Source organism: Thalia democratica, chromosome 7 (assembly GCF_965202585.1).
Source record: "Thalia democratica chromosome 7, ktThaDemo2.hap1.1, whole genome shotgun sequence".
Taxonomy (NCBI): Eukaryota; Metazoa; Chordata; class Thaliacea; order Salpida; family Salpidae; genus Thalia; species Thalia democratica.
This window is the reverse complement of record NC_139171.1, coordinates 42,955,881-42,972,155: the sequence shown is the minus strand read 5'-3', so window position 1 is coordinate 42,972,155 and position 16,275 is coordinate 42,955,881. Positions and strand designations below refer to the sequence as shown.

The window sequence follows — 16,275 nt, the reverse complement described above, 5'->3', positions numbered from 1 at the left end:
AAAAATTATTTAAAAAACAGAAAAAAAAAGTTACTAGGGTAAGGGTACTAACAGTGATAGTAAAAATAGAATTTAAAAATAACTTATAAAAATTATCTAAAAAAATAAAAATTAATAAATAAAAAGAAATTAATTAAAAAGAAAAAATCTACCTACCTAGGGTAAGTGTTAGGGTAACAGTGATAGTAAAATAAAATAAACAAACTAATCAATTAACAAAATACAATTAAAATTAATAAAATAAAATTAAAAAATTTACAAAAAACTTAACCCATGCAAAATTTTCTGCTTGTGAAAAAGTGTCTTTGTGCAAAAATTTCTTTTGTTCAATTTAGAAGTCTAGTATGATAAATAAAACATGGCTTTTTTACTAGAAAATAATTTTTAAGTAATAATTTGAGTAATATTAAATATTTTATTTAAAAATTCAAACATACTTTTTAAAGAATTAGCCATTTAATGAGCAAAAGTTTATGATACTACCCTTTAGGTATCTATCCTATATCAAAGTTCTACTATTTTGTATAGGCAGTTATATAGAATTCTTTTTCTAGTTACTTTTTCTATTGCACATTATACATTTCTCCTAACACTTACTTTTAAACATTTCAGCAACTCCAGAATATCTAGTGTAAGTTTCAAAACTACCATAAAAAACCCCTAATATCTTTTTTTTAGCTCTTCATCAGCAAATCCAGAACATCTGGAGTTTAAGTTTCAAATTATGACCTCATGGCCCCCCTGGTGGCTTCTTTACTGCTCATGGCCTACTGAGTATCTGATATGGCCCCCAAGGGGGCACTTGGCCCAATTTAAGAAACCCTGATCTAGATCTTTTAAAAAATCTCTCTGGAGATTTTCAAAACATCTTAAAAGAATCCTGAGATTTTTATACATAATAAACAGATATAAGACTTGTAATTTACATCTTAAATGAAATCTTATAATTATAGGCATAAATTGAAGACAATTCAACTGCTTTTGATGTATTATGACGCAATTTTTACATTAATTATGCAAATTTTGTCTGTAAAGTTGTACTTTATTTTCTAATATAAAAATCAAATTCTTTTGCTGTTTTAGTTTTTATATATAAAATGTATTTCAAATCACTTTTTGTTATTAAAAATTATGATTATTGAGAGCATTTTATATAAGTATATACAACAACAATAAACTGCTATGAGTTTAAAATTAAAAAATATTTGATAAAAAGCTTTAAAATTAGAGAAATAAAACACTTATACATACTAACAAATTAAGTTTTAATTTATTCAGATGTACAATACTTTATAAACTTTAACTAACAGTATTTTGAAAATAATAACATACATAAAGCTAAAAAAAATTGATACAGCTAAACATTTATTGTTTAATTAAATAAAATATTTTTAAAGAACAAAATTACACTAATTTACATTCACTTTCTATGATATACAAGTCTAGATCTTTTACTCTTAGACAGGTGCTCTCAAAAATCATAATTTCTTATAACGGAAAGTGATTTAAGGGCATAGGGGGGTAAACACCCTTTTTTGGTTTTTGATCTTATTTTATATAGTTTTTACTTAGCTACAAGATGCTTTTTACAGATTTGAAAAGTTCAAAATATTTTTTGAGATATAGCTGGTCAAAATCGGAGGCAACAATAGGATCCTTATGGGAGGCGCAAACTAAAACGGCAAATAACTAGAAATCACTAAAAATCTATCTCCTCCTACGTTTTTTGAGATAACTACCTTAAACTTTCAGGAAATGTTCCTTGCAGTATTTAGAAAATTCTGACGGAACAGAATTTTAAAAAATTAAAAAATAAAAATTTTATAACAAAAAAACAAAAAAAAAAACTGTTTTTAGACTGAAATGTCTTTAATTTATGCCTATAATTATAAGCTTTCATTAAAGATATAAATTATAAGTCTAGGACATGTATAAGTAATTTAATTTTATTATTGTTCAAGTCAAAAAATCAAAAAATATGTGATTTTTGGGGTTGAAATCAGTTTTTAGGAGGCAACTTTTTTTAATGCAAAATCATTCTTTTTAATTAAGCAAAAACACATCCGAATCATATGTTATTATTTGAATTTTACAATTTGACCAAAAAAATGTGCTGTACTCCCTACCCCTACATTTTACAGACAAATGTTGCACATTTGGGGTGATTATGAAGTCATATTCCTTAAAAAACAGATAATATGTCTTATAATATATGTCAAATAAGTATAAGCAATCATTTAAGACATAAATTGTAAGTCTTGGATATCTATAAGTGATTTTATTACTGTTTAAGTCTGAAAACCAAAAAGTATGTAAGTTTTGGGGTTGAAATTAGTTGTTTGGGCAGCAACTTTTTTTTTTCCAAAATTATTTTTTTTTTTAAATTCTTCTTAATAAAGCAAAAACACATCCAAATCATATAGACTTGAATGAATATTGACTTGGGTGAGTTAATTCTGATGTTTTTCTACCTTAAATATTACAATATGACCAAAAAAATGTGCTGTACTCCTACCCCTATATCATGTAATCATTAAACTTAATATATTTTCTAATAACATTTACTGCTCAATATAAAACTATAAATTTGTCACATGGTAAAAAATTATTAACTGCTAAATTCAATATTTAATAAAATTTATAAATATTTAAAAGTTGTGCAAATTATCACTAAACACAGGGTAAGTAAGCATTGAACCTGAATTCTGGATAAACTTGGAACTTTAAGCTTAGGCAGAAATAACACAAATCATTTGTTGAAAATTACTTAAAAATCATGGAATTTTGAACATAAATCATAGCAAATATCAATTTTAAACATTAATTTTGTGTATTTCTTCAACTTTCATTAATTGTAAAACATTTATTGTGTGGCCTGATGGCGTAGGAGTCTTAAGGATGGCTTTGAAAACTACAAATTTAATATTGCAATACCAATACCATTGGTCAACACATAAACAAAAAGTTAAGCATGTGGCAGTTTTTTCAACCCTTTTAGACTATTCAAAACAGTATTTGCTTTCAATCAAATTAATCTTACTTTAGATGAAAAATAAATCTTTAAATTTCTAAAACCTGGTAATTTCTAAAAACCTGAGGAAACCAGGTCATCTAAATTTCTAGGAATTGTTTTTAAGAAATACTGTCACCAACAATTAGTTAAAAATTTATATTTTTTACTAGAATGGCTAAATAACGAATGACAACAATAATTTTTAAAGTACAGTGCTTCCTCTCTTATCTAACCATGTTGGGCAAGCTTTTTTTCGTATATTTAGCAGGATAAGCTTTTGACCAAATAATACAAACACTGTATATTTTTCTAATAAACTCTGTACCTCTCTTATACCAGAAAATACATACAATAAAACAAACACTAAATTATCAAATAATCTATTTTTTCGCGAGACAAACTATTAAAACAGACGAAAAAAACAGTCATTTAAATAAATTAAATTTCAAAGCCGTAAACAGTTTAACTAGTATCGCAACAAAACCTCCATTAAAAGCCCGTTTTTGCTGAAAGGGGCCTAGAGTTTTTACCGTAAATTAAACGGTGGAACTCGGAAGCCTTTTTTAACAGTATTGACTATTGAATCAATTACTAGGCAACCCTTATCACGTGCTGACAAAACATGATGTAAAGGGTGCTGTCTAGCTTGTCAAAGTAGCCTCGCTCTATTATTTTTGATGTTTTAGCGACTCCTGTTAATTCCAGCTCCTCCTTTTCGGCCTTAAACTTTTTTAACTTTCCCTTGCTTCTCAAGTACCGTTTAAAATCGTCTTGCCTATACTAAACTGGCTCCTTATAAAAGGTACAGGCACATTATTTTTTGACAACTCGCAAGCTTTTAGCTTGTTTTCAGATGTTACTGTAACACGTTTTCTTTTTATTTTGCTGTTATATCCATATTTTATACCAGATATATTGACTGAATCAAAAGTATGTAACTTACTTTTAAAGTCAGAAAAGCTTGCAAATGAACAATCAAAATCCTTTTTACTTACTGAGCGCATAAACTATGAATCATAACATTAAGTTTAGAAAATTTTAGAATTATGACGTAAATTTAAACTGCACGCATAGTTATAAAAACTAAGTTAATCGTACACTTCTACTTTATAGTAAAACATTGATTTTAACTTCCACTTTTTTTATTTTTTTCTAATTTAATATTTTTATTTTACTACCAAAACAATGTGTTACTCGTTTAATCAATTTAAGCAAGATCTTCAGTTGTTTTGTTAATATTACCTTATCAAATAGAAATCATTGAATAAAATGTTTTAAGTATTATTTTTCCTAGTTATAGGTTAAGAATTTTTATAGAATCTTAAAAGTTAAAAGTACACAAATACATTGATGATAGCTGAATTACATAAATCTACATTCGACTAAAACCGACCGGATAAACGAAGAACCTAAAAAATGATGACCAGATAAGCACTGTACTTAAAGATATTAAAACTGACTTACTATGTGACATATATAGCACAGAGTCTGTGCTATAAATACATAAGTTCGAGTGCTAATCTAAATTTATTAGTAAATGTCAGTGTTTTGAACATAAAAGTAACGTTTAATCAAAAAACAATAAAAACTTTTTTAGTCTATAAATTTTTCCCAGTATCGTTTGTAAGTGTAGTTTTAAGGAACAGTTTAAACAAATTACCATATTATTACAGTAGACTACCGCTTAAGTACGCACTAATTTTGGTACGCACCCCGCCTTAAGTACGCACTTATCCAGAAAGACAAAAAAAAACAGTCCTGAAACGTTTTTATTTCAAATAAAAAAAAGTCAAACACTTTTCAGCTAATGGAAAATTAAAATAAATTTATTATACTTTCTAAATAAAATGTTTAATAAAAATCTCAGCTATAAAAAACAAAACTAGGTTTATTCTAAACCGAAACAATTTAGCAAATAACAGAAAAATGGTTTTAAGTAACAAAAAAAAAAAAAAACTTAGCTTGACTAGCTATCAATTCAGAATGAAAAAAAATCTTAGCTCTATTTCATCATGTCAAAAAGTGTGAGCTGCTTGGTTTTCTTTCTGTGCGAGCCCTGCTCAGATAAGGCTGCTTTGTTTAGCAAACATTGATATTTTTCATGGGTGCTTTTTAGCTTGTGATAGAGCTCAGGAGCTATACCAAATGCTGCTTCTCTAGAGAGCTGACACTTTGTTTTCACAGCTTCAATGTATAGCTTGGTGTACCTACGAAATTGACATTGACTAGATCCTGCAGCCATCTCATCATTTTCTTTATCATGAAAGTGAATAGCACCTCTTTCTAGTTCATCAATTGCCTGTTGATTTTCAATCGCAATTGCTTCAGCATACTCTGGGCTTTTTCGTCGTCAATTTCAAACAAAGTGCTCAATTAGTTGATGATTGATTTTAACTTTCATTTCGTTGGACAGGTGTGCAAGGTCTTCAACATCTACCTCCTTTGCAGGACTTGAGTCATCTTCTTGATCGATAAATTGAATTTTTTTACCAGCTTTCCGAAAGCAATTTTGGATCGCTTTTGCTGCCACATTATTCCAGGCTTCTGTGATGAAGCAAGCAGCATCAGATAAGTTTGCTGGTAGGCCATGGGCAACATATATCATTGACTTTCGATATGTATGTATTAGTTATGTAGAAACTTTTTATAGAAAAAATAAATCATTTTAAAATCTATTAAAAATTTTTGCAGATTAGAATTATGTATTAAATGTTATTTAAAATAAAAAGACTTGTTTATTTGGCTTAATTATTTGGTGGCTAGTTGTAAGAATGAAAACAAACAACTAAGTTTCATATTATATTATATCTCAAAAAGTACGCACTACCCGTGCTAAGTACGCACTTTTTTGTCGGGTTCAATTTGCGTACTTAAGCGGTAGTCTACTGTATATAATTTCTACCAAGGTTCGTAAGTTGATACTGTTTACAAGCTCAATCTACCGTACAAAGCAAAATATATATATTATATAATGTCTGTACTGATTCGAGTTCTAATTTTCGACATTAATGTTAAAATATGCTTCTTACACTTTAATCGTCCATACATCGATGCATGCATCAAAATTGTGTTTAAAAACTTTTTAAATTAAAAACTATTTTTTCAAAACAAGTTTCAAATAAACAGTTTTCTAATTTATATTTTAAATTCTACTCGATATTTTTTGATTGACAATAGCAAAAAAACGGTTTTGTATTTATTAAGTGCCGTGTGAAAGCCAGGTGAGAATGAAATCTTGCTATAAAAGACGGGTATGGGTCAAAATTGCACCAAGGGTCAATTTTGCACCAGAGTAAAAAATAAATAAATATATACTAGTCAAAACAGAAAAAAAAAACTAAAAGATGAACTTATAAAAAAAAAAGTTACTGACCGAGGGTAAGGGTTAGGGATTACAGTGATAGTTAAAAAAGAATAACTATTAAAAAAAATTAATTAAAAAGATAAAAATAATAAGTTACCGATCGAGGGTAAGGATTAGAGTTAGAGGTAACAGTGATAGTAAAACAAAAGTAAATAAAATTGAAATAAAAAAATAAAATTATAAAATAAAAATAATAAAACAATTTCTACAGTAATCTTCCTTTAATTTACTAACATATATTACTGTGTGTTAACGAATCAACACACTTCAACTGGGTTCTGTAAAAAAATAAGTACTGTAATGAAAGAATAGAAGCTAAAGTAGGTGTATACATGCGTTCAATAAAATTAAGATAAAATAATTTCTACATATTTTTAGAGGTTAACGAGGCCGCAGAGGTTAACTATAAAACGATATAATAAAGCATACGTTGGACTTCGAGGCCGAAGACGTAAGTTGTGGTGCGATTTGAAATAGTTAAGTTGAGACTGCGAGGCCGCATACGGGAACTATAGAACGATGAAAATAAATTTTGATAGATTTTATACGTTCAGAAATATCGTCATTTCCATCTTTATCGATGTTGAAGTTTGTATAAGATTAATGTGTAGAAAACTCAAGCGTCGCGCACTATTTTGTATCTTTTGTTCCTGAAAATAATGAATTGTTCATAGTTTTTGTTGAATACTTTATAACTAAATTTAGTTGCTATATATAAATTAGAAATAATCAAAAACATATAACTGCATGGCAAAACTCCAAACCTTGAGGAATACACCCATACCATTTTTTAAATACTAGTTTGAATCTTAAAATAAAAAATGCTGACAAAAGGTTTCATCAGTTTGCTTCAAAGAAAAAAGCATATTAATTAAGACATCTGATTGATTGTTGAAATTTAAATTGAAATCTTGTGAGTATGAAATAAAAAATTAAATATAAATTTTAAATAAGTCTTGAAAATTGTTTTTAAGAATATAAAGCTTTAAACTAGACTATAGCTTTAAAATATTTAGTTAGGTTTAAAAAGTAAACATACTTGTATTAGTTCCTCAATTTTGTTTATATTGATTTTTTGAAATTTAAGTTCTTGAGTTATTTGTTTGTCAGTTTTTTTTTCAATGATTACTAACAAAGATGTTAGATTAATGACTCACAATTTATTAAAACACACCGCTTTTAAATTTGTGTATAGATTATATTATAGTTAAGTTGTATATTTAAATCACTTTTAAAACTCTCGAAATCTTGATAAAACTTAGTAAAATTAGTTTATATAATAAAGTATAAAATCTCACAAGTTTATACTTTTGATCATTAAGAGCTGTTTTGATCAGGATTCAGGTATGTTGTATTATTGAGCTACATCTTTATAATACTACTTCATTAATTGTAAATTATTTTTATTCCTTTATTACGGTAGTGTACAACTCGATAACCAAAAGGTTTTTAGACCAAATTTTATGGGCGCTTTTTTTATTGTTCAATAAATAATATACACTAGTTTAAGTTTTAATATAGCTCAGGGGTCGGTAAAATGCGACCCGCGTGCCAAATGCGGCCCTTAAAGCCAAAATCTGCGGCCTGCGAAGTACTTTTTAGCTAGTAACACACTTTTTTAAAACATATAAAAGAAAGGTTTTGCAATAAAAACTCACAACTAGGCTACTAATTTAATAGTTACTCTTAACTAGTGCTATTTTACTGCTTATTTTGTAATATTTTGGTTTAAAAATGTATTTTTTACTAAATAATATGATTAATTTTAAATAATTGCGGCCCTTGAAAAAAACTTTTTTTGTAAATAGTGCGGCCCGCGAGCATTTTTTTCAGAAAAAATTGGCCCGCGAGTCACAAAAGGCTGCCAACCCCTGCTTTAGCTAGAGCTATTTTTGATCTCGTATGTTGTATTATTAAGCTTAACTAGCATATATAAGCTGCATGTTAAGTGGGGGGATTTTTTAAATCAAAGTAAGTGGTGTGCTAATGGAAGTACTATTTTGAGGAATACAATTGGAATACCAGCATGAACTAGGCTTGAATGGCATTTTTTGTAATTTTTTTTAAACAAACTTTAAAACCAACTATTTTCAAATTCTTTTATGCTAACTTGAATTTTTTTTTTAATTCTAAAGAACGTTCTTTGCTTTGTTTTCACAATAATTTCCATCAAATTGGGGTTTAAGTTTTGTAGTGGGGCCCCTTTAAAAATTTTGAGTTTTTTTCTATGTTTTTAGTTTTACAAGTTTTTTTTCAAAAATAAATATTAATTTTTTTTCTTTAATATACTTATTAAACTAAGTTTAAACTTGTAATTAATTTTTTTTTCAATTTTTTTTTTTTATACATACCATGAGCCTAAATAAATTTTTCAGAAAAACTCCAATTTTGCACAATTTTTGATTTTTAGGTTTACAGACTTTTATGCAAAAATAATTTTTTTTTTGTAAATTTTATTTTTAAAAGACTTGTATAGTTTAGTTTTATGATGTAATTACATTTTTTCCAAATTAATTTTTGTTTTTAAATATATGACCCATACAAGTTTTACCTAATCTCTTAGCACTTGAGCAAGAAATCCCTCAAATAGCTTTGCTAAGAATTTAGGTAAAACTTCGACGGGCCATATATTCTAAAGACAATAACTAATTGGAATAAAAAAATATCATGTAACATAACTATGCAAGTCTGTTATAAATAATAATTATTAAAAAAAAAAGAAAAGTTTTTGCATAAAAGTCTGTAAAACTAAAAATCGAAAATCGTGCAAAATTGGAATTTTTCTGAAAAATTTATTTAGGCTTATGATACAAAAATAAAAAATAAAAAATATTAAGTTTAAACTTAGTATAATAAGTATGTTAAAGAAAAAAATTTAAAAAAAGTAATTTTGAATAAAAAGTTGTAAAATTAAAAAAATAGAAAAAAAACTAAAACTTTTTAAAGGGGCCCCACTACAAAAGTCAAACCCCTATTCGATGAAAATTATTGGAAAAGCTAAGCAAAAGAATGTTTTTTATATTAAAAAAATTCCAAGTTAGCATTAAATAATTTGAAAATAATCGGTTTTAAAGTTTGGTTAAAAAAAAATTACAAAAAAAGCCATTCAAGATAAGTTCACGCTGTAGTTGGAATACATACTACCCTAAAAGCTGTAACTTGAAGATTTTGTTAATAAACTATGAAAATAAAATAAATATATCAGATAAATGTGATGTATAGATATCAGTAACTATATTACGTTAGATAAACTTAAATTTTTTTTATACAAAATAGTAGAAATTAAAAGTTTGTTCAGAATAAAAACAAGCTATTTAGCACTATTGGTATCTCTTTGGGCTACCTTTTTCTAGACTACCTTTTTGTGATTGGCTTATATATAAAGGTTATTATAGCTCAATTAAAAAAAAAGTTAGCCTAGAAGCAGGCTACTTATATTGAATGTTTTGTATTTTAATACAACTAATTAAAGAGCAAAACCATGAAGTTTTTTTGTCTTAAATTTTGTTTATAAATAAACTCAAACATTTTAATAGTTTATGTTATATATTAAATATGATTCAACATTTATAGCTAAACTTAGGTATCTTTAAAGATATTTTTAAACTTTAGTTCGCTCTAAAACTAATAGTTATTTACAAAAACAACTCAAACTTTGCAGTAATGTTCTAAAGTTTAATAAAAAATTATGCTTTGAATTTTAAACCCGTAACTCAAGTATTTTTAAAATTAAAGCTGTTTAAAAGAATCCTCAAAGAAAAAACCAAAAAATATTTTTTTAAACTTTAGTTCGCTCTAAAACTTACAATTATTTACAGAAATAACTCAAGCTTTGCAGTAATGTTCTACAGTGTATTAAAAAATTATGCTTTAAATTTTAAAGCTCCAACCAAAGTATTCTTAAAGTTATAGCCGTTTAAAGTTATATTCGAGAAAAAGCAAAAAACTACTTTCTTCAAACTTTAGTTCGCTCTAAAACTTACAATTCTTTACATGAAAAACTTTTTTTAAACTTTAGTTCGCTCTAAAACTAATAGTTATTTACAAAAACAACTCAAACTTTGCAGTAATGTTCTAAAGTTTAATAAAAAATTATGCTTTGAATTTTAAACCCGTAACTCAAGTATTTTTAAAATTAAAGCTGTTCAAAAGAATCCTCAAAGAAAAAACCAAAAAATATTTTTTTAAACTTTAGTTCGCTCTAAAACTTACAATTATTTACAGAAATAACTCAAACTTTGCAGTAATGTTCTACAGTGTATTAAAAAATTATGCTTTAAATTTTAAAGCTCCAACTAAAGTATTCTTAAAGTTATAGCCGTTTTAAGTTATATTCGAGAAAAAGCAAAAAACTACTTTCTTCAAACTTTAGTTCGCTCTAAAACTTACAATTCTTTACATGAAAAACTTTTTTTAAACTTTAGTTCGCTCTAAAACTAATAGTTATTTACAAAAACAACTCAAACTTTGCAGTAATGTTCTAAAGTTTAATAAAAAATTATGCTTTGAATTTTAAACCCGTAACTCAAGTATTTTTAAAATTAAAGCTGTTCAAAAGAATCCTCAAAGGAAAAACCAAAAAATATTTTTTTAAACTTTAGTTCGCTCTAAAACTTACAATTATTTACAGAAATAACTCAAGCTTTGCAGTAATGTTCTACAGTGTATTAAAAAATTATGCTTTAAATTTTAAAGCTCCAACCAAAGTATTCTTAAAGTTATAGCCGTTTAAAGTTATATTCGAGAAAAAGCAAAAAACTACTTTCTTCAAACTTTAGTTCGCTCTAAAACTTACAATTCTTTACATGAAAAACTTTTTTTAAACTTTAGTTCGCTCTAAAACTAATAGTTATTTACAAAATTTAATAAGCTTTAAAATATAAAGCATAATTTTTTAATACACTGTAGAACATTACTGCAAAGTTTGAGTTATTTCTGTAAATAATTGTAAGTTTTAGAGCGAACTAAAGTTTAAAAAAATATTTTTTGGTTTTTTCTTTGAGGATTCTTTTGAACAGCTTTAATTTTAAAAATACTTGAGTTACGGGTTTAAAATTCAAAGCATAATTTTTTATTAAACTTTAGAACATTACTGCAAAGTTTGAGTTGTTTTTGTAAATAACTATTAGTTTTAGAGCGAACTAAAGTTTAAAAATATCTTTAAAGATACCTAAGTTTAGCTATAAATGTTGAATCATATTTAATATATAACATAAACTATTAAAGTGTTTGAGTTTATTTATAAACAAAATTTAAGACAAAAAAACTTCATGGTTTTGCTCTTTAATTAGTAGTATTAAAATACAAAACATTCAATATAAGAAGCCTGCTTCTAGGCTAACTTTTTTTTTTAATTGAGCTATAATAACCTTTATATATAAGCCAATCACAAAAAGGTAGTCTAGAAAAAGGTAGCCCAATGAGACACCAATATTTAGCACTAGGCTGAAGTTTGATAGACATTTAAATATAAGATTTTTAACACATTCCAATTTTTTACTTACAGTTATTACCGCACTTTAAAACCGCTCGTACTTAATTTAAAACAATAAAACTCTAGAACCTTGTTCAATGTGCGTAGAACTACGTGATCAACTAAGTAATTTAACTTTTTACTATAAAAAATGAAACAGTTACGGTACCCCGAAAAAATACCAGAAATAATAAAGAAAAACCTAGTAAACACACTTTAAAACCGCTCGTAGTTACATTAGAGCAATGAAACTCTAGAACATTCCATGTGCGTATGTAGAACTTCGTGATCAAAAAAAATTAACTTTCTACTATAAAAAATAAAATAGTTATGGTACGCCGAAAAATATCAAATTTATTATGAAAAAAATAGACGAAGCTTAGTAAACACACTTTAAAACTGCTTGTACTTATATTAGAACAATGAAACTCTAGAACCTTGTTCCATGTGCGTAGAACTACGTGATCAACTAAGTATTTTAACTTTTTACTATAATACGCCAAAAAATATCAAATTTATTATTAAGAAATAGACGAAGCTTAGTAAACACACAGATTTTCATTGTTCTAATGTAAGTACGAGCAGTTTTAAAGTGTGTTTACTAAGTTTTGTCTATATTTTTAATAACAAATTTAATATTTTTCTGGGTACCGTAACTATTTTGTTTGTTATAGTAAAAAGTTAAATTACTTAGTTGATCACGTAGTTCTGCACATTGAACAAGGTTCTAGAGTTTTATTGTTTTAAATTAAGTACGAGCGGTTTTAAAGTGCGGTAATGACTGTAAGTAAAAAATTAGAATGTGTTAAAAATCTTATATTTAAATGTCTATCAAACTTCAGCCTCGTCTATTTAGCTAATAAATTTTATAAAAAAATTATTTCTTATTTTTCCTAATTATAATTTCTTACAAAAAAAAAGGTAATTTCCTAGGATGATGTCGCACCAATATCAAGCTGAAATGATATTATATTTGATATCTTTCTAACCATGATTTTAGGCTAAAAATGTTTATATTATAAATACATGATTAGAATTAAACTTATTTATCAAATCAAAAACTAATAGAACTTAAATATTTACTTGCTTTTATTTTACGATGTAAAGCAATAATATTAATACAATAATTTATATTAATAAACATATTTTAAAATAAAGTTAATTAAATATTTTAGTGTATGATAAATAAATTTAATTCTTACTATATACTTATATAGCTTGTTAAAAACTAAATCTTTATTGCATTAAATATATTAGGCTTAAAATATTGAATTTTAGCCTAAAATTATGGTTAGAAAAGACATCTAGTACAATATATTTTCAGCTTGATATTGGTGCAACATCATCCTAGGTAATTACAAAAAAAAGAAAAGAATAAGGTTGTAAGTTTTATACTCCCTTATTTCTATTATACTTTTTTGATTAGTATAGATATTTAAGAAAAAAAAATTTGTTGTTTCAAGTTATTCCATTATAATAGAAAATTTAAACGTACATGAAAGTCATGGCTGAGAGTCAAACTAAAGTTGAAGAAAGTTACATAACTGATAATTTGCTAAATTCTGCTAGTGATAGCAAGTTAAGCTCATTTTTGGACAAGTCATAGTGAGTTAGATTGTTTTTAATTATAAGTTTTTAAATAAAAAAATAGTATAAATCTTAACATAATGCAATATCTATTATTATTTTATTATATTTTTCAGTAAATATTTGAAGCCAATTTTATGTGGGCAATTTTTATCTCTACTAATTTGTGGTACATCGGTGAGCAGCAAGTACATTGAAATTGAAAAAATTGACACCCCTGTATTTCAAAACTTATTCAATTATATCTTGCTTTTTCTTGTTTACACTTCAATACTTTTTATGAAGAAAACTGAAAATGGTGAACGACTACTTTATAAGGTTTTTAAAATGTTTATTTATTTATTGTACATTTTACGTTAACAAAAAATGGCTTTGCTAAGTGTTGGAGCAGGTTTTTTGTTATCAATATATTAAGATAAGGCTTTCTGAATGCCTCAAAGGCTCAGTAATATATTTAGGCACTAAAAATATTAAAACCAACTGTAAAGACCACTGATATTTGCTATAAAACTGTTTTTTAGAAGACTTTAAAACAGCTGTTATTTGATCTTTAAACTTTAAAGTTCTATTAAAGATAGGATTTTAAAACTAATTAGTCTTTTTAATGAAAACTAGTACTAAAATACACTAAAAAAAAAACAACTGTTTTACATTATCTTCTTAAATTTATTTTAGTTCAGAACTAATTGTTTTGCTTTTAAACTCTTACCGTTAATACTACAAAACTAAATACTTTATTACAGAATACATGGCTTTAATCATAACATATTTAATAATATACTTTATTTGTTTAGTAAAAACAATTAGAGGATTGAGCAAAAATTGTTTTCAGAATTAACTTAAGAAAAACAAATGTTTACAATAAACTAAAAGTACAATTAGATAATAATATTCAACCATTAACTAAGCATAAAAAATTAAATCCAGTATTCTTTAAAATAAAATTACAATTATCCAAGGAAATCATGAAAAACTGGTTCTTGTACTGGAAAATATTTATTAAAGTTAAGTATAATTGCAAATTTTAAGATTTATACAGGTTTGCCACACATAAATTTATCAAGTAGATTTTAGAAAAACCTAGGCCAGCTGAGGCTAGTTTGGTTTTTTTCTGGAAAACCTTAAACTAGTTTTTATGAATTATTCCTTTTATTAATTAAGTTTTTTTTAAGTTTTTTTTTATATAATTTTGGTATTAAAGCACTTTGGTACATTGATTACTTATGTATAGTGTTTATTTAAGTTTTTGCCCATTTTTTTCAGTTTTCTTTTAAACTCAGGCGACTTTTTTTGCCTCAAAGATTAGTAACTTTAGTTATAGTAGATTTAAATTCTAAGGCTATAGGGAGTAAAGATATTAAAAAAACATTTGCTCTTGTCTAGGATTTTTTAAGTGGATTAGCTCATTTTTTACTTGTTTATACTGTTTTCTATAGTAGCTTATAATAAAACACTATGTGAAATTCAGTAACTGTCTACTATATTTTATATTTTTATATTATGAGATAAAACTGAATATTAATAAAATTAATACCAAATTATTATTTTTTTATTAACCAATTTACTCTGTAAAAAGTTAGCCTTTGAGTTAAGTAATAATAATTAAAACTCTAACGTCATAAAAAAGGGTAAAGCATTTTTTACATGTTGATCTTATAAAACTTGTTAAATTTCTTCAACTTAGCTAGAAGTTGTTATTTTTACTGTTTTGTAAAAGTAAAATTGATTTTTGGTATATGAGTGTACAAAGTTGGATAGTTTATAAGTTTCTTATGAAAGTACCAAGGTAATATGACAAATTATCTATTTTTCCTAATGTTTTTAAGCAATCGTACTGAAACTTTCTCAGTGTATCTTAACTTAAAAATAAACAATCCTACTATTTTTTAGGAAGTTTTTTATTTTGAAATAAAGGTGTTTTATTTATAAAAAAAAAGAAATGCTATTATTTGTTTTAGTCATAAATTTCTAAAGTTTTTATTGAAAAAAAATCTTTACATTATGATTTTTTCTGTTAATGCAAGGAACATCTCCTAAATTTTTGTGGTCAAGTAATTAAAAATGGAGACAAAAGATCTATTGTCAGTTTTTCAAAAAGTCTTAGAAAATTGGCAATAGAAAATTATTTACTATACTTTTTTATTGAAAGATTTATACTAAACTCACTATATCCAAAAACTTAGTAAACTTTTTACATTCTGTAAAAATATTTATAGTATACAATTTTAGCTTTCATACAAGTGCCAATATTAAAGTTTGTAAAAAAAGAGTGTTGTACGCTCCCTATAGAAGGGTTTGTACCATTTATTTAGGTTATCCCTTCTGTTGGCTTTTGCAATCGCGACTTTTTCTAGTATGCAAGTACTGCAAAAACTTTTTGGGTTTTTGACTTTGCCAATATGGTGGATTATTTCCCAGCCTATTTTATAATCAATGTTGTTATGTTAAATACAAACTCTTCTACTCCTGCCTGCACTTCAAAAAACTACACTTTAAAAGTTAAGTCTTAAGTTGTTCCTAATATAGGTTTTATGCATGCTCTTAAAATTTTTATGCAGCTACTATTTTCTTGAAACTAAAAGTTTTTATAAAAAACATTCAAGCTAAATTTCATATTTTCATAGTTATTACAAGCATATAATTATTTAATCTTTTGATAGTTACCTCATAATTGAAATTAGCTACATTAAAGTGTATGGTAACTTAAAGCTCTTTTACTACTATTAGCTACATTTTTATTTAAGCAACATTTATTTGAAAACTCACAAGAAGAAAAAAAGAAGCCTACATATAGGCTTTTCTTCTTCTTATTATTATTACTACAATTATTATTATTAT

General features: G+C 25.8%; 1 protein-coding gene across 2 annotated transcripts in view; it reads left to right on the top strand.

The window, feature by feature from the left end:
• Window positions 1-13,315: 13,315 nt before the first annotated feature.
• The window catches only part of LOC145840216 (queuine/queuosine transporter SLC35F2-like), a 34,101-nt gene continuing 31,141 nt past the window's right edge, over window positions 13,316-16,275 (top strand). For both annotated transcript variants that reach the window (XM_082947386.1, XM_082947385.1), the window contains exons 1-2: window positions 13,316-13,455; window positions 13,554-13,755. In XM_082947386.1, the coding sequence (XP_082803512.1) occupies window positions 13,346-13,455; window positions 13,554-13,755 (312 nt within the window). In that variant the 5' untranslated portion in view covers window positions 13,316-13,345. The remainder of the gene's footprint in view (window positions 13,456-13,553; window positions 13,756-16,275) is intronic.